General features: G+C 50.5%; 1 protein-coding gene across 1 annotated transcript; it reads left to right on the top strand.

The window, feature by feature from the left end:
- Nucleotides 1–169: 169 nt before the first annotated feature.
- Nucleotides 170–19,566, top strand: EXOC3L4 (exocyst complex component 3 like 4). The gene is made up of 11 exons (XM_040559731.1): nt 170–549; nt 4,125–4,770; nt 7,212–7,329; nt 8,633–8,758; nt 9,831–9,931; nt 11,512–11,607; nt 13,501–13,615; nt 14,940–15,062; nt 15,694–15,846; nt 16,450–16,571; nt 18,261–19,566. The coding sequence occupies exons 1-11, from the start codon at nt 198–200 to the stop codon at nt 18,424–18,426; spliced, it is 2,118 nt and encodes a 705-aa protein (XP_040415665.1). The 5' UTR covers nt 170–197; the 3' UTR covers nt 18,427–19,566.

Genomic DNA, 19,566 nt, shown 5'->3' with positions numbered 1-19,566 from the left:
GGGTAGAGAGACTGTTTTGGTGGTGACAGGCTAGAACCACTTTCCATGTCCTTGAATTAGGTACGGACCAGATTTTCCAGTCCAGGAAAACACCACTAGGCCGCTAGGCCGCTAGGATCCTCTTCTCTCACTCTGTGGTTTTGTGTATTTCAGTGAATACTGCCTACTTTTTGGAAAACCTGTTGTTGAAAGACAAGATGAGTATAAAAATGAAATTGAGTCCAACAACAGTAGCTTCAGAACCAGCCTCTCCAACAAAGAGTGAAGGGAACGAGATGGAGGTCGCTCCAGAACTGGGCAGCCCGACGTTGCATGACGAGAACATAGGACTCTTTGAAAGAGGTCTTAAAACCATGCTAAGCATCCGGAAATCCAAACGAAACCTGAAGAAAGAGAAAGAACAGGAAGGCACTGGCACTTTGAGGAAAAAAAGACTTTCTTTTCTGTCCTCCAAGAGCTATGAAGAGAACAAAACCACGGTCCCTAACGATTTGGAGGAGGTCATTGATACAATAGAAACGGAGCCCATTGAAGGAAAGCCTCTTTCAGGTAAGAAGCAAAATATATGTAACCTTCAAGCAACTTACACTTTGCAAGTCTTGGGCCCTACAGAGATGCTAAAGAAAGAGGTACCCCATTATGGGGTAGGGATAACCATTGCCCCTTGCACAAACTCGTCGGGGCAGGTCACCTGCAGCCTCCACTGTGCTGTGATAACCTTACCAACCACCTTTGTAGGATCAGTGCACCAACCCGTTGGTTCATGTGTCAGTGGCCATAGCACGCACCACACATATCAGTCACCAATCTGCTGAGCACGGTTTGGGAACTGCTTGTCTGACAGCATCTACAAGCACAGTGTGGGCTCTTCCTACGCTGTTGCCTGCGTTGCACTTTTGGGTAATTTCTGCTCAGCAGCTCTCAGACTGATGATCCCCAGCCTGCACTCAATTGGTTACTGCAAGGCTTTGATAAATAGTCCCATTAAGTAAAGTCCTAAAATAAAATATTTGGATGAGAGGCACATGTGGCTGGCCATGAGAAATGCAGTGAGTCAGCCACATTCGCAGACCCCAGATTTTCCACTCTCGCTGAATGCAGAGCACTTCAGCAATAAGTGCAGTTGGTTAGTCCGGTTGGGGCAGGGAAGAAAGGCTCCTTCCTCCGTGGTGGGAAAAAAGATGGTTTGGATGTGGTCTGGGCTGGCACCTCCACCTTGGTTCTCAATCTTGCAGCCTTGCAAAGGGACTTCCACAGAGGTTTTTGCTCCCTTATGCTGACTTTCCATCTATTCTCACAACTGTGGCGCTGCAAGCGTGTGCTTGTTTTGTTTTCCCCAGGCTGGTTTCTCTTACGCATTTTGTCAGCATTACATAGACAGGTCTTGGTCAAATTTTGATTCCCGGAGTGTGGATAGACTGCAATGACTTTTATCTTTTGCACTGTTCTCTTCCACGTTTCCGAGGCAGAGATACAGCAGCACATCCAGAAGATAGACTGCGGTGGGTCAACTCAGGTTGACCTTTCCTCAGCCTAAATTTCTAGAAATAAATTCTTGTCCTACCACATCAGATGCCATGGGTATCAGACAGAAGGGCTGCAGTTGTCTCACTGCTATAGCGTGCTCTGCAGTGCCATGGAGTTATTTACTGCTTTGCTCTGATACATTGTGAGGCTGGTGAGCTGGATCCAGGCCCATCTCATAAGCTGCGCCAGTCTGTTCCTAAAGGGTCACAGAGGAGGTGTTACAGGAAATGTTACCCCACTAAAACCCTTTCAAGTCCTGCAATCCACACGTTGAGGAATTGCACAAGTAAGACCCGTTCTGTGCCCAATAACTCGTGATTGGCCTGGACTAGAGCAGCTCTGTCAGAAACGCATCCCATCCTGAGATAAATATGGCAAGTGATGGAGACTCCACCATGTGCACCATTAAGCTGCATAATGGTTAATTGCCTTTCTATTGTCTTCCTCCAATTACCAGCTGGCTGATCTTGTATTGCTAAATTAAAGATCCATTTAGCACCCAACATCACCTCCCTGAATAATTATCCTAGATGGTGATTAAATGGTGTTTTCTCACTTTGATAAACAGAACAAAATGTATTCCTCTAGTCTCTCTCTGCAAGAACTTGTGCAAACACAGGTTTTATATTAATTTATATAGAAGAAACTAAGTTAATTGGCACAATCTTCCTTCCGAGTCCAGAAGCAGCAGCAGCTCCATACAGGCACTCAAAGCTCCATGTACTGTAAGCAGCAGTTGGGTTATTCGGTGTGTTCTGTCTTCATGCAGATAGCTCCACACTGTGCAGGTTATTTGGTGCATTTGGTATAAAATCTGTGTGCAGAAAGGCCCTGGGGTGTAAATTATGGATTATGAGCCAGTCCTTCATCTCTTCTTTGAGTGCTCTTCAATTTCTCCATCTCACTTTATACGTGTGCACAGCAAAAGCAGTGGCCACACATGCCTAAATAACAGCATTTCCCTCCTCCTCTCTCAAATTTGCCTTGTGCCCAGTATCTCGGTGGGATCTCCTGTGCAGAGCACCTGTTACGATGTTGGAGGTGGTGGGGGCTTCCCATGGCCTCTCAGCAGTGCTCTTGGATCTCCCCAGCCCACGGCCAGCACCTCTTGCATTGCTGGCAGATGGGTCGTGGCTCTTGCTCAGGTAAGCTTTTCAAAAATAAATGGAAAACCCAAAAGCCCTCAGGCACTTTGGGGCAACCAGTATTTGATGTTTTTCCTCCAGCCTCAGCCAACACCAGCCAGCACTGGTAGCAGCTTCCAAAGCCACGGAGATATGGAAAAACCTGAGCTGCAGGAGGACGTACCCACACGCTGGGATGCCCCTCTCAAAGCACACAGCCTCCCCAGGCCACCCAGGGACAGCAGTGCTCACCTCCAGGGAAACAAATGCTGCTGGTGGGAGGCAGAGGAGATCTATCCCTGGCCAGGTCCCCCCTGCACTGCTCCAGGAAGGCAATCTCTGCATACCAGGCATACTCTGCTGTTTCTCATCTCCTCCCGCTGGCTCCCCTGGAGCTGCATTCCTGCCACTCCTCGGGCTTCCTGGGGCACAGGCTGCCTTTCTGTTCCCACATCTTCCTCCTTTCCAAGCCCTCCCATGGCCCCTTTATGCCATGCTCACTGTTGCAGGGAGGTGCCTGGGCACCATCCCAGCGACCCTTCTCCCTCCCTGCTCAGAGGGTTATTGCAGATTGCAAAAAACATACAGCTGAGATCGTGGCTTCTGGCCCTCTGATCCCATTTTTTTTTTTGAGTGGCTGAAGACCACAGGTATTGACAGAATATCTAAATGTCTGGAAAGGGTAAGGGGCATCTCTCAGAAGCCATCTGCTGTGTAATGCACAGGCTGGAAAAGGCAGCGAGCCGCAGATGGGCCGGTCTCTGGCTTGTTACCTCGGTCCCTGTGTCTCAAGGAGTCCTCGCAATGCAAATCACGAGCGACAAGCTCTGCAGGATGTGTTAGCATTTTGCTCAGCTCTCAGAAATGCAGGAGGCAGTTTAGCCATGATGTCAGTCGGGGTTGTCTCTCAGGAAAACCTAGATATTGTGAAAGACACAAAATCAGGACAGGAGGGGAGCCCAGGGTTAGCCCAAGGTTACATCTTAACTGAGATATTCCCAAAATATCAGGAGCTTCCCCCAGGACAGGGTCTTGATATGCTGGGAAACAAGAGTGCCTCTGCTAGCAGGATTGCTGGGAGGGTGTATCAAGAACTGTCCCCACTGCCAGTCCCACTTTGGCTCCAAATCAGCAGAGGGGCAGAGCCCGAGGTGGTCTTATACACCCCGAGATTGCAGTGCCCCCTGTGCAGCCTTGATAGCCACTACTTGGGGTTCTCCTGCAGGGCTATGATGAGGTTTTTTGGCATTTCCCATGTCTGAAACCAGTGGTTTAGAGATATTTGACTGACTTCGCAATCGCTGTGAAGTGATTCTTTCCTCTAGCGGAGGGAGCAGTCCCACGTGCACCGCTGGGATCTGGTTCCCCAGAGCAGTCCTGCACGTCTTCCTCTGGGATATCGCTTTTTGCTAGTCGCCTGTCCATCGCCTAACACCTGCTTCATCCTGACCCCTTTCCCCCTTCTTTCTGCAGTAATGGAGATAAACGAGCTTATTCAGAAGCAGAAACTTCTGGAAGCATTTGCAAGCATCAAGTACATGGAAGACGAGACGATAGCCGAGCGGGATGCAGACAAATACAAGGACAACCCCCAGGAGTTTGTGAGGAAAACCAAGGATGTGGATTTGCTTTACAACTCCATCAAGAGCATGATCCAGTCCATCGTGGTGGGAACACTGGAGCATCCCACTGTTGAAGAGGCCACGCTGTCCTCCCTGGTGACTTTAATTGCCCGTGAAGAGGCAGCGCACCCCAACGTGGGCAGTGCTCCTGGGTTGGACTTGCTCGGCTCCCCCAGAAGGTGGAGGGAGGAGTGGAGGGAAGCTATCAATGAGAGCGCCAGAAAGAGAGTCCTGAGGGTACCCATGGCCTCTAAGGAAGAAGAGAGCTCCTGGCTTGACCTCCACTTGTGTTTCCTCCAGAAACACCTGAGCGAAGACTTGCTGAAGATCAAGTTGTCGGTAAAAAAGTGCTACCCAGAGGAGTACCAGGTGTGTGACACCTACGTGGAGGCTTTCCACAAGGCCATTGCCTCGCACTTGCAGGATCTCTCCCAGCGGGTGCTGGAGTCCAACGAGCTCTACTCCTTGCTCGACTGGGTGGCCAACACCTACCGCAGGTAAGCTACTGCCATCACCCCTGCCTCAGCCTCCCTGGAGAGCAGCAGGGCAGCGGGGCTGCTTCAAAACCACATAGCTGTTTTCGGTTTCCTGAGCAAGCAGAGAGATAATTGCTTGTACAGTAGAACCAGATAACTGATCTACCAAATACGGGGACAAAGGTTTGTGGATAAAACTCTCGCTGCTTTTCACAGAGCTCTGTTTCCCTGCTTCCCCCTCCCTCTCCAAGTCGCTGGTCTCACAGAGCAGGAAGCTCCCCCTTGCAGCTCTGATAAACCTCCTCCCTTTCTGGAAATGTTTTGCCACGTCCAGCAGCTGCTCGGTGACTTTTCCAGGCACAGGGAGGGACCTGCGGGGGAGCTCTGCCTTCTTCCTGTTTAATTAAAACCGTGATGCATTTGGAAGCAATCCACCTCACCCCTATGCTCAGGGGTCATGTTCGTCTTGAGGAGGTGCCAAGATATCACTGTGTGTAATTAGACACATTCAAACAAAGGCTGTGGCTCAGATGTGTCCACTAGTTGGATGGGAGGCCCATGATTTGGGGACCTCTTAAAGGTCCCTGTACTTCAGGGGTGACTAAAATATTCTGGGAGCTGCATAGACATATCAAACACCATCCTTAGGGCACCCTGGGTTTGTGGGGTAAAGGCAGGAATTCTTTACAAGAGCAGTAAAAGCTGTGCTGTTGGACATTGCCTCCTTTTAAAGCCGGAGGAGATATCTAGGACAGGTACCCACAGAAGTTCACGGCATTGCATGTCCTCAGTTGTTCACTGGCCCAGATCACAGCCCATCACCCCAGGCTCAAAGAGTCACCGACACCCCAGTGTCCGCTTCCAGCTGGTCACCAGGAATGGCCGTAACCAGGTGCCTGGGGATGGGACAAGCACAAACCAATGGGCACACCTCAAACAAGTGAAAAGGGGAGTAAAGGCAGGGCCACTGCCTTTTTGTGTCAGTGAACAAAACTGGACAGTGAGGGAAGAGAGGTGGAGCAGGGCAAGCAGCAGTGGCACTTAGCCAGAGCACCCCTACCCTACAGGAGGTTTTGTCTCAGGAACATTTGCACTGCAGGTGGTCTTTGCTTTGAATAGCCCTCAGCAGATTTCTTTTCCGAACTTTCCCATTTGCTCCTGAAACCCCATTTATGATGTGTGACCCCTTCAGCAGCAGGGCACTGGCTGAGCAGCACTATGGCAGGATCACTATGGGAACGACCCTTGCAGGAGCTGGGGAAAAAAAGAGCATCAGCAGCCAGGTTCTGCACCCCAGAAAAGTGCCCTCCTCATATTTTTCCATCTTGCTGTGAAAAGGCTTGTCGAGAGCTTGCAGAAGATTTGGGCACTGCTTGCAGTCACTTTGCTGTGTTGGATAGTTTCCATTTACTTTCTCATTCTAAAGGAACTCCATCCTCTTTTGGGGCCTGTCCCAAAACAGGAGAAATTGCCTGGCCCAAGCTCATTATCGTTGCTACAGTTCAAATAAATGGAAAAAAAGAAAGAAGGCTATGGGAACCCTTTCTGGTGGTCAAGCAAGTAACAGGCAGCGTATAGGGCGCTGCCTTTGCACCTCTCTTACTTGTTAAACAGGTGACTGCTTGCAATTTATGCCCCACATTAATCGAGTTCCTGAATATTTTCTTCCTTCTCCCCACATTCATCACGGTGAAAGATGCAAAGCCTCTGTGGTCTGCTGGCAGGTCGCAGGGGCAGCACATTCAGCTGTAGGGGCTCATAGCAGGCTTCTTGCCATGCAGGCAGGAAGGCAGGCACTGCCTCCTGCTCATCAGCTGGCCCTGCTGATGCCAATCCAGATGAAAGCGAGCGGCCAAGCCACGTGCCAGCTGGGCACACTTTGGACTCAGAAACCATAGCTCAATGTCCACCCACCGCCGCCTTATGCGGAGGACACGTGGTACTGAGATTGCCCACATCCTGGGCATGCGAGGGCTTTCCAGAGGCTGCCCTTTGCCGCCAGCCCTGCTCTGCCACCTCTCCTTGGTTTTGGTCACATACGGGGAAAAATGACAGGCTGGCATCTGCTGCGATGGGACACCGGGGACATCAGCTGCAGCACACAGCACGCTGCTGCAGGAATCACCCCAAAAGGCACTGCACAAGCTCATAGTCAAATGAATCAGCTTCATGTTGTTTATTTAAAAAAAAATAAATTCTCATAGCACTGTTCGTGTCCAAACAACTCAGAAGTCTCATGATTTCTAAGGTGGGCTGGAACCTTAGATCATTTTGATTTTGAATAATTAGGATTTTGAATAGTGAGGAAAGATTTTCTTGTTAAAGCTTGAAAACAAGCATCACAATTTAAGCTCTAAGTATATTTCTCACGGCTTAATAACTACGCAGCTCATGCCCCATGAATATTCCATTGGTTTACTCATGCTCTGAGGCAGCGTCATTTGTTCATTTAATCTTTCCAGTGAACTCTTTCTTGGTCACCCTGATCTCAAACCAGAAGTTAAGACAGAAAACCTGTCCCTGCTGCTCACACCGGCGGATTGGGACAGACTGAAAAATGACTACATCACTTCTGTGAAGGTAGGATTTGAGACCTTGTCCTCATGGGCCTCTCAGGAGGGGATGGGGACTCCGGCCTCCCAGGCAGATGTTTCTCCTTGCTGTATGATGGTGTTGTGTCCCCTCAGCACCACACAGAAAAACCTTTAATAAAAAGCAAAAAAGTCCTTAAGACCAATGCCGGGACCAAAGCAAGCCACCTAAATGTTAGGGCAGAGCCTGGATGATGGCAGGCACATAGGTCCGGCGTGATGGTACCAGACCCACAGAGCATGGTGGGGGCACACCGCAAATTCATGGCTGTGCTTCATCAGATGGAAAGCATTGCCAAGCCAGACGTACAGAAATGTCGGCTGCTGCTTTTACAGCATGTGAGTTCCCCCAGCACAGCTGAACCACAAGGGGTGCTACAGGCAACTCTGGGCACGTTGCCCCCAGGAGATGTCCCTGTGGTCCAGCACCTTCTAGGAAGCTCCTTGGTGGGCTCAGACATTTTCTTGCAAACCATTTTCAAAACGGTTTTCGTTCCAGAAGTTTCTCCAGGTGAGCTCAAGGTACCCAGATAAATAAGATCAATATTGTTCCACCGTGCTGGCAAGGACTGTTTTGTTTCACCAGCAACAACACTGAGTTATCAGCCAGGGCTGACCACTTACACAAGTGCCGTGCAGCCAGAAAGGACCGGTCTGATCGTTCATCCTGACCTTGTGCACAGCACATGCTGGAGGAGGACTTTGAACGAGCTGTAAAACAGCTGACTGAGCTGCAGCTATGGCAGGCAGTCTATGTTTGGTCAAGAAAATACCGCTGCCCTAAGTAAATGATCTGGAGGATCACATACCTTTCCTGCAGAGGAATAGCATGCATTTCCCTGCCAGGGGAGCTGTTGCCTGTCAGTTTGGAAGTACCCTGTGCCCAGGGTTTTTCTTCCCAGTTTTTCCAGAGCACATTGACAGGATCTGGAGCAAGACCTTTGAGTCCGCTTATCTTTTTGCCCTGCACATGTGCATCTCACGTGTGCCAACTAAGCAAAACGTCATTATGCCAGCTCTGCGCTTGCAGCTTTGGGTGAGAAAAGGTGCTGGGGGCCCTCGTTTGCCTCCTGCAAAAGCAGTCAGCCCAGAGGGAGGGAGAAGCCCTGGGGGAGCACAGGGCTCGGGACAGCCTTGCACTACGTCAGTCCCCTCCGTCATCAGTGCCCTGGTGGGGGACGAGGTCTTGTGAGCCCCCAGCTCTGCCCATCCCCACATCCCCACCGGCTGCTTCACCCGTGCTTGCCTTTATCCCCTGAGCTGCGTGCTTCCTTCCTACGTTTAACATTTAGGGGAAAATCAAGAGCTATTTCGGAAACATTCTGAGACTGGAGGTGACGGAGAAGTGGGAGAAGGAGGTTCACCCAGAGGTGGAGGACAACCTGTACCACTCCTCGCTCTCCTTCGACATACAAACGGTACTTGGCGAGCTCGGGCAGGGCACTGGGTGCTCCGGGGCTCCCGGGGGAACGGAGCCAGTGCCCCCCAGCACTGCCTCCTGCTGTAACATGTGCGAGTCACGCGCCTGCAGAACGCATTGCAGCTGAAAACGCCACTTTTTACAACTTTTAGCTCTACGGCTTGCCTCCTAGCTGCAAATTAAACCCGCTGTCAGTTGTGTCAGCAGCATAATAGGCAGCTGATTTGAAAGTTCTTAAACCTCTTTGATTGGAAAGAAGAAAGAGGGGGCAAAGAAAGGTGGAAAGAAAAGGGTTGGTAGAAAAGCCCCTGCACTGAAAGGGTGACTTTGTCCCGGGGCTGCGGCAGCCACGCAGGGGCCGTAGGCAGTGACAGCCACTCCAATTTAAACAGCACGAGAAAACAAAAGCTCCTGCTAGCGTTAGGGACCACGGGGTAATAAATCCAGGAGGGGCTGGGATTCATTCTCCTCACTTTTCAAAGGGTTGAGTCATTTCAATTAAATAATACCTTAAAATAAAGAGAGAGTGAAAGAGGGAGAACGAAAGCCAGCAAGAAAATGAAAGACTTTTGCCTGCTGCCGTGACTCATTTCCACGGCAGACTGCTGCACGCTGTTCGGTCACCGGGAAGGCAGCTCTGAGCTGGATCAGAGCGGGAAAAATGATCAGAAAGCACCCGAGCAGGGCCACAGCCCAGCTCCAGCGAGGCAGGCGAAGCCGGTGCAGTGGGAATTAGGAAGGGCTGGAGCAGCGAGTGGGCACGGCCTGGCTCCCCTGGGTGCTGTGCTGGGGTTTGGTCCCTGCTGCAAACCCCCCTAAAGGATCCAGGTGGCACTGGGGAGCTGCAGCCCGCACACAAAAACCTGTTTGTGCCTCTCGGCCTGTTATGGATTATTATTTTTGAAACTGCCAGGGGATAATGAGAACTGCCTGGCATCAATTCGGCTGCTTTCCCCTCTGTTAGGCTAGCTGTTAACATTTTTATTAACCAAAACTGCACGAGATCCTTGCAAAGGATGTCCCTTCCGTGCCTGTGCCATTCACTGGAACTTCTTCTTGCCCTTTTCTAGATCATTGGGGAGCACATGAAGATTTCTGGAGCCATCAGCAAAAGCCTGAGAGCAAAAACACTTGAACTGTGTCTGGCTGAATTGCACGAATTCATACCAAGGTCATCACCACTCTGGGCAGTGCATTCCTTCCAAATGAGTGCCAGATTGGTAAAAATAAAAAAAAAAATTAAAAAAAAAGTCCATGCACTGGGCCAAATGCTGGCACAGAGCAGGCACGGGCCTGTTCCTAGGAGAAACAGAGATCACAATAAGCCCGGTAATGAGCAAGCTGCAAAACAACTGGGAGGGGAGTCACAAACAGACCAAGATGGGACTCTTGTGAGTCCCAAAATCCGAGGCGAGAGCTTCAGCCTGGAAAGGGAGCGTGGTCCCACCTACCCAGGACCCTTGCCACATTAGACATGAGCGTAGTCCCCAAGTTATGGCCCTGGGGATGCTCCCAGGGAAGGTTTTTGCTGGCAGATGAAGCCACCCCATCCCCTCGGCACAGCTGTGCCTGCCCCTCTGCACTGGGGGGGCGGGGGGGGGGGTGTTTTGGGGGGGCTACAGCCGCTCACCGGAGCAGAGAAGAAAGGACGTTCGGCATGAATCAACTCCAAGCGAGCCTAAAAATAATTTTGCATTAACCTTTGGAGTTTCACACCTCCAGCAGGCGCTGAGTGGGTAGTTTGCTAATAGACGCTTTGCCGGAGCGCGTGTGGGGGAGACCAAGCGCTGCCTGCTTCAATTGTGAACCTGGGGCATGGCAAGCTTTCAAAATATGCTAAAGGCAAGGCTTTCCCTTTTAAACCCTCATCTCCCAGCCATCTCAACTTGTCTCTGGTACCTTGAGTGAGCAGGGCAGTTCAAACCAGCTGTTTGGCTTTGAAGTCTGCCTGCTTTTTTAGAAGAAACGCAGTGCTTACTGATGTTCCTTTCTTTTTACTTTATTTTTTTTTTTCTTTTTAACAAAATTGATGTAAAGTGCAAGCTGGGGCAGCAAAGGCTCCCAGATGAAAGGGTCACTAAAACTGAAGCTTTTCCTTAAACAAATGCAAGCAGCAAGTGCTGAGGCTGCTCCGAGCAGGTTGCTTTGGACTGCCAAAGAAATGAAGATGTGGAGAGCCCGCACGAATCCTGCCCCAGCCCCCTGCATGTTATGGGGACCTGGCTGTGGACGGGCTGCCAAAGCCCTAACAGCTGCGGGGTGCAGAAAACAGATCCCCAGCACAGCATGCTGAGAGTAAAGGGGGGCAATGCAGGTGTGCTGCCTCGTTCATGTTCAGCTCCTGTTGGAAAGGGTGCTTAGGAGGGCATGATTTACACTGCCCCAAAGGACGGACAAAGGATGGGGCAGATCGACCTGCATATCCCAGCTGCAGAGAATCCTTCAGAAGGAAAAGTCAGGAATTTCACCCAGGAGCTCTCATGTGCAGAGATCCTTGGAATCACTCCAAATCTGCACTGCTTACGCATTCAGGCAAGCGCACCCCAAACCAGTAATTATCTGCTATGTATTCCCCTCTCATGCACTTGCATGTTAAGACAACTGAACAAAAAATGTCCGCATACGCAGAGGAAAGAGATGGGGCCAGCAAGGAGCGTGTGTTGACACCCTGTGCACACCCAGCACGCGTACTCCTCGCCTGGCTCAGCCCCGTTCCCACCGAGGATAGCATCCCTTGTGTTTCTCCTGCAGGTTCGGGGAGGAGTTCATGGAGTGGAACGCAGCCCGTGACAGCCCCGTGTTCGTGCCCTACTTGGCTGCCTACATCAACAGCTTCCACCACCTGGTGTAAGTCCTCTGTCCCCCCATCATGTAGCCAGGGCATCATAGGGTGATGAAGGACCAAGCGGTGCCCCCCAAGGGATGGGGTCAGCAGAAAAGGGTGTCCTTGGATATCGCAGGGTCAGGCTGGAGCTACAGCAGGGGTGCAGGTGGATCGGGGGGACGTGCCCGCACCTTGGCTAAGAGCAGGGCAGAGCTCCTTTGTCAGCCTTCATGCAGCCGGGGTGCCTCGGGGTGCTCCAGCTTTATGACCTCGCTGGCCAGCCCCATCAGCGCGGGGTGCAGTGCCTCTCGCCCTTCCTTCACCTCACGGGGGGGATGTTCCCTAAGAGATGCAGGCACAGCTCCTTCGGGCAGGAGAGGCAGAGCAGGGATACCCGATGCTAGCCTATTCGGCTCATTTTCAGCATTTTATCCTCAGAGGAGGATGGCGGGGAGGAGGTTGGCTTTGATTTTGTTTTAATTCTTGCGTTAAGCAGCCTAACCCCAGCAAGACACCCTGAGGCTGGAGGAACCCCCCCAGCAGCCCGCAGTACGGCCGGCCGGCTCCAGGCGGCGCCCAGCCTCCAGCCCTGCCTCCCCCGGCCCCCGGGCTGGGAAGGGATGGGATGGGATGGGATGGGATGGGATGGGATGGGATGGGATGGGATGGGATGGGATGGGATGGGAGATGTGGGGTTCGGGGCCGGCAGGTGACGGGCTGGCTTCGTGCCTGCATCGGGGGCAGTGCCGGTGAGGAGACACCGGGCAGAGCTTGGCTGTAGGGAGGATATAAAATTCAGGCGCTTAGCTTTCGTTATGGAGCTGAGCCCCCAGCTTGGGGAGAGGGGTTTGCTGTTAAGTCTTTTGTAGTCGACTTTTCAGCTGGGAGAGGGCCAGGCCATTTCTCTGCAGGGTGGGAACAGACGTGAGTGTGCAAACACCCCTCGTCTGCACGGTGCTTCCCAGTGAAATGCTCTCTCATCATCAACTTTTCCTTTTTCTCAGGAAAGGTGATACAGGGTAGGGGTTTCCTGACAAAGCCCTTCTATATCTGTTTCTCAAACCCCAAAGCTTCATGAAGAAGCATTAGTGGGAGTGCCACCAGGAAGGACCCCTGGAAGCACAAGCTCCAGCCCGGGCTGCCTGGGCCCCAGCACAGCAAGAACCAGGGGCACAAATGCTCGGCCTCTGAGTCCTCAGAGAAGGGAGCTCCCATCCCCTCAATTCGGCTGGTTTTCCATGCAAACTCATGATCCAATGCAGGGGATCACGAGCAGTTTTTCAGGGCCGCCTCAGTTCCCACAGAGTGTGTCACAGCAGGGCAACGATGTAAAGCGAGGAGAAAGGCAGGGGCTCACCATGCCCCCGGAGCCAACACATATCATTGAAGATCTCATTTACCTCTCAGAACTTGTGCCTTCTTCCTCATTAGACAGTTTGAAACCTCCCAGAATGACACACTTTCCCTCGAAACCTCCGCAGGTTTCGCCCCCTGTAATTCCCCGTCCCAGTCCCTGCTGGCAGTCGCGGCGTGGGGTGAGTCAGCCTGGCCCCGCACGGGGAGCTCGGCCGCTCTTCCACCGGGACCCTCGGCGCTTGCTCAGGTAGCTGGAGATCATTTATCAGAAGTGTTGCTCAAGTGAAAAGGAAAAGGCCCGAGCGATGGCTCCGCATGTTTGAACAGCTCTCATCTGATGAGGAAATAGGTGATTTTCGAGTACAGTTATCCATTTGTGATTAATTTTCAGATTGTGCAAAAAGATCCATTATTCTGATCCATTAAGTGTTTCCAAGAGGAAGTGCAGGAGTTACGAAAGTTAAAAAAATGCTGAAGATGCTGATCTGACTAAAAGGCTTAAGGCAATGTAATGGGTTATACTTTAACATTAAAGCCCTGGTGTTTCTCATTCTCTTTAGGTCAGGCTTGGAAACAGTGTTTAAAGTCAACACTGAAGAACTGCAAAAGATTTTGGTGTCTCTGACAAGGAACTTCAGAAACATGTTTCTAAATAAACTGAGAACAAAAACACAGGTAAGAGGATCTCGGCCACACTATTCCCCCTACATAAAGAGTATGTGCAGAAGCTGAAGGCCTTTGCCCTTTCATTGTTTGTCCAACTGGACCTCATTGTGCAGCAAATGATGCTACGGTCTCTCCAAAGTGTGTCATGCCTGACTTGGACAAATCCTCCTTTACACAGAGCAACCCTTCCAGTATCCTGGAAGCTTTTCACTATGACTATATATATTTGTTCAATACAAGAGCAACCAAAAGAAAAGGGTGTTTAGTGGCTTTCAGCTTTTGAGGCAAAGCAGAGTGGGAACTTTACCCATAGTGAAGCACCGGGGAAGTCAGCTGGGCAACACCAACAGGGCATTTTTCCTTCTATCAGGACATCTGGATTTGTCAGGACTTTGTCTTACACTTATTTATTCATAGATCTGTTATCATGGTCTGTTATCAACCTCTGCCTAAAAGATGTATCACAGCCCCTTCAGACAGGACAGGATAATTTCTGGTTGGCGTGATTTTTCCAGTCTGTTTCCATGGTGAAGAAAAAAATGATTCTTTCATCATGAAGGTGATGGAGCTCTGGTTTCTGCTGCTCTGGGCTAACTTGTGTTAAGATGCCTAAAAGGCAAGGTGCTGCGATGCAGTTTGTGCTTCCTGGGTGCTGTAGATGGGGCTTTCTGCTCTCAGCTAGTCGGGGGTCCACTGGCTCTAGCTGGAGTAACAAGAGAGATAGGGGAAATTAAGCCTTTAGTGCCACCACTTCCCACTCATCTTAATTCACTTTCCGAATCACCAAGCGTAACTTTCAGAAACCAAGGCAGTCACACATCAAGAGCCCTCCTCCGACTGAAGATAAGCCTGTCTGGCCAAGGGGACTTTACAGTGACTGCAGGGTTTATGTTGGAGCCCTAGGGACAGGCGAGGAAGGAGACAAGCCAAGGCATTGAGCAAGAGAGCTCAAATGAGAGCTCAAATTTGCTCTCTCAAAAGAGAGCAAATGCCGTGAGAACTGAGAGTGCCAGGGCACAGCAGTTCTGAGCAGCCTTTCAGCACGCTGGGAGCACAGCAGGAGGGCACGAGTCAGGAAATAATTGGGAAGAAGATTGCCAGCAGGAAGTCTGAAGACAGAGATCCTGAGAGCTAAGTGGAGAAAAGCACAAAGGGGATGTGCCAGGGAAGGGGTATTTTGAACTTGGCCCATTGGGGACTTTCTGGGTACCACCAGAAGCCACTAGCAGCCATGGTTCACTGTGGAGGCACGTTAACTCTAGGGCAGGAGCATCATCATGCATCAGCTAGTCTGCATATTCCTGGTGACATCAGCGAGCTGGTTTTCTTTCAGCCACTCCTCAAGAAAATCCTGACCAAGGACTGGATTTTGGCAACGGAAAAGCCGGACTCACTGGCTGCAGCGGTCTCGCAGTTCTCCAAGCACCTGCAGCATACGAGGCAGCCCCTGGGGCAGGTACTGGCTCATCCCACACTGGGCACAGCAAAGCTGGGGAGTCCTGCTTTCTCTTGCAGGCTGTAGTCCAACCTGCAGCCTTCTTCCCAGCCGCGGGGGCTGCTTAGAGCCATGGGAACTGCTGATACGGGGCACTTCGGCAATCAACATTCGTGTGAGAATGTGCAATATCTTTCCTTTCTATGGTTTAAATGCGGGAACTGATTTCTTTACAGAGGAACAAAAATCATTGGTGAATATTAGCACTGACCACTGTAACTCCATGGCTTATATGCCTTCATATGTTCCTTTCACATCTGTGCAGTTGTGAAATAAATGTAACAACAGCTCTACATTTAAAATCTGCAAGCATCATCCAAAACTACTTTTAAAACAATCCTAAATATCTCCCGTTGCTACAGAGGAGCCAAATTGCCAACATATAACCATGGTCATTTCAGAGTGAAGAGTATTTCCATGGCATTCCCATGGGCACTGCCTTAGCTTTCAGCCAAGGGCAGGGCTGTGAGCATCTTCTGTATCCCCTCAGCTGCTGCTGAAGACCCAGGGGTTCCCCTGCCTTCCCTCATTGCCATGACCTTGCACAGGAACCACGGAAAAAAAAACATGAGGTTTGCATTTTTTTAAACAGGAGCTTCTACGTCATGTTCATAAGTATGTGGTGAGGGAATACATTGTTCAGGTGATCAAACCCAGGAGGAAGATGAACAGGGAGACACGGCAGCAAGTAAGCGAAAGGATGAACCAGGAAGCCAAAATCCTTAATAACGTGCTCGTCGACCAGGTACGTCAGCTCTCTCCTGGCATCCCCTGCCTACCCGTTTCCCAGAGGCACCATGTCCCTGCTTGCCCCCAGGGGACCAAGAGACCAAGACACCAAGACATCAGGCTCTCATGGAGGGCAAGCCCCACGAAATGTAAAAGAGCTTAAACCAGAGCAAACAAGGTGGTCGCTGCAGGTCAGCACTGTGGACTTCCATCCTGGAGGTGACTCTGAGCTTAGCTCGCAGATCTCAAAGCTTTGCACAGGCTGGTTCTCGTGCTGTAGGACCACACTCATCCTGTGGCACCTTGTTCGTGTTCCCTTAGCCACGGGGTGCCACTTGGGTAGCTCATTGGGGATGACACCAGCGAGAGTCCATCCCAGCACAGCCTGCATACGGGAGAGTGATGGGGAGAAATTTGTGGCTCTTTGCAAGGTTTGTGGCTAAGCAACATCAGGCTGGGATTTTCAGGGAAACCAAAGTTGAATTCATTGGGTTCTGCAGAAAGTCTGGTGTCTGGGGCTGTTAAATCCCACTGGGGTGGTTTCCTGGCCAAGGCAGGTCCCTCTCAGTGGTGACAAAGACGTTCCCACCAATGTCCGCTTGCACCTCCTTACTTACAGGGCTCTGACTCCGACTGGCTCCTTCCTGCCATACATCACATCGCCAATATCGTTGGGGAGAAGAAAAAAGACAGGATCAAGGAGTACGTCAAGGAACTGAGTCAGGATTACCCGGACATCAGGTAGGAGAAATGGTAGCAGCCAGAGCTGCACACAGCAGCCAAGAGCTGGGCTCCATCCCAAATAGTGGCTGCTCACCCCATACCTTGGCAAAGCTCCTCAGCATCTCTCTCCTGCTGTAGAACTAATTAGAAACCAAGCTGCCAGCAAAAGGGGGAGTCACACATTTTTCTTTCTGGTGGCTGTATCCCTTCTCTTCTTTCCCCTGTCTGATAGATCTTATAATACACACAAGTTCCCTCAACGCCTTTTCATTTTACTGCCCCAAGCGAATCTTGTTGCACTCTAAATCTCCAGGTTGCTTTTGGCAGCATTTGTGCAGCTCGCCAATTTGCTGCAAACGGTTTGTCTCCTGTTCCCAGACCTCCAAGTGATCTAGACATTGACACAGTTCATCTGCAGGTCCTGAAAGGAGCTCAACGCAACCACTAAGTTTTGGAATAAACCGCAAATTCTTTCTTTTGTACTTTCCATTTGCTGTTCCAAAGCAGCATCTGCAAAATTTAATACTTCTGGAAAAGATTACAAACTCACTAGCACTGTGCATGGATGGGCAGCGGCATATCAGAAGTTACCTCCTCTTCCACAGCAATTTTAGCAGCCATTGAGAAGGATTGTTACAGCTAGAAAGAAAATCCATTTCAACAGAGTCATTTCAGAAAAAGAGCCAAAGTGCTTGTACTGGGTTACACTGTTCCTGCTGGATAATGTTTACGCAATCAGTTTAAACCATAAATTTAACAGATTGCTCAAAACACTGAAGTGGGCCCTCAAATATTCAGAAAAAAAAATGACATTACATTTATTTCACTCTCCCCAAAACTGAGGGTCAACATTTTTCATAAACAAATTCGACCTGAATGGATCAGGTATGCCTGGAGCTTATCTGAGTGGGGATATTCAGGGAGAGGACTTGAAACAGAAACCTGTTCCTAAGTAATTTCTGTGGTGAACACACCTGTTCTACAAAGAGATGCCTTAATGCCAGTGGACAGAGTATGCTGACAAAGCAGGCAGTGCCTGTTCTGGGAAGGATGGGAAGGTAAATGAGGGCTGGTCAGAATTAGCTATTTGAAAATAATTTTCCAGGTAGAAAAGCCATTTACAGGCTTATGATTTGTGGTACTTTTTCATCATTAGCTTTAGAGCCATGACAGGTTTTAAGGCTCGTCCTCTTGGTTGATTTATTTCCTGGCTTTCCATTATTGAGCAATATTATTTGTAAAAATGAAATTTGGAAAACTGGGCAGAACCAGCCAGACCTTCCCTTTTGTGCCTTTGTTAATTCTTCCCCTGAGCTCTTGAAAAGGTTTCTGATTCTGTGTATACTGAGCTTACTGGAACAGGGTATGTTTCCAGACTCACTTTCCTAGCTGTAATCTAATTAATGCTTGTCAGCTTCCTAAATATTAGCACTTCTATTGCGTAACTCAAAATAATGATTAAATAAAAGGTCTGCAGCCTCCTGGGAATGCTTTCAAAAGACGTCACATGTGGGAGGAGACAGAGGGGGAAATTCCCCTGAGCACCAGAGGATGCAGACCTCATCCTGGGGGTCCTGGTGGCACCATGCTCGGTCCCCCAGCATGGCGAGGGGACACCTCCCTGGCACTTTGCTGTGGCACGGTGGTCACTGACCTCTGAGGTGGCTTTGGTCCTTAGGGCTGAGAGGCTTTGCTTGATTTCTGCAGGAAGGAGCACATCCTGGCCATCCTCCTGCTGCGGGGCCTGGGGTACACCAGGAGAGCGGCAATTTTTCGGCAGAGCTTTCACTGCGCACCTGAGTGCCCCAACGGCAGGGGTGAAAACACGCTCTTCGATGAAATCGATGTGTCAGCAGTCATCAGCTGCTTCTGAAACATGACCAGCACAGCAGCTAGCATCCTCCCTCCTCCTATGCTGCCTCTCCAGTGTGATCCCAAAGCTGCTACCCCTCCTTGCTCCGCAAACACGTTTGAACCACTGTGGGAAAAGGGCCCTGGGTTCAGAAACCAGAAGCCATGGATGCTCCAAGAGCCTGACCTCCTGCAAGGGCCCCTGGCAGCACTGTCCACCCAGCACTCAATATATGGATTTTACTGCTAGGAGGCTTGTTTGGTCCAAGTTTGGGTCTCTTTTTGGAGAAGAGGAGAGAACCAAAAGGAGTTCACGCAGGGCTATATTAAGGCTTGGCCTGTGTGATGCCTAATTACACAGCAGCGCAAGAGCAACAGCCTCCTTTGTAATTAGTGTCCCTGAGCAACCCGGGAGCAGAGCTTGGGCAGGGATGTGGTAGCACCCAAACTTTACATCCTGCCCCGTGAACAAGCTGCCCACGCTAGCATGACGCGAGGTGGGTGACGTTGTGGCCTGACACCACACACCACCACCTGCCTGAGGAGCACAGCCTTGGAGGGTGACCAGACCCCGCTGCTGAGACACACAGTGCGTGGAGCACCGCGCCCCAGGATGGGCCCCGTGTCCCTTGTCCCTTCTGGTGTTTCGGCAGATTCTCCTCACTGCAAATCTCGTGTCGGACCCAAGACACGTTCATGCCATCACTCCCTCTCTGTGTGGGCAGATGTGCCCGGTCAAACATGCCACATGGAGCGAGGCTGCGTGTCCTCCTTTCCCCGGGGTAAAAAGGGCCACCCTGCCTGTAGTCTGTTTTCTTGCATGTACAAATGTATTTTATCAAATCTGGTACAATCTGACTGTGGTATGAGCTTCACGTGAGGTGAACAGGAATAGTGTTACAGGCAGGATCCTTCCTGGCATGGACCAGCATCACCCCTCTGAGCAGGGTGCACCGACACCGATTTATTCTGCGAAGGACTCAAAGCATTACACGCAGCGTCTGCAGGGCAGAATGAAAGAGACAGCCAGAAGCCTACAGCCATACAAATCTGATTTTATTTAATCCAATTTGTCCTTTAGGTTGCTTTCTGCAGGACTTAATCCAAGACTCTGTACGGAGACATGTTTATGATCTATCAATTAATGTGATAAATGTGGACA

This window comes from Cygnus olor, chromosome 5 (genome assembly GCF_009769625.2).
Source record: "Cygnus olor isolate bCygOlo1 chromosome 5, bCygOlo1.pri.v2, whole genome shotgun sequence".
In the NCBI taxonomy this organism is placed as follows: domain Eukaryota; kingdom Metazoa; phylum Chordata; class Aves; order Anseriformes; family Anatidae; genus Cygnus; species Cygnus olor.
This window is presented reverse-complemented; position numbering and strand designations above follow the sequence as displayed.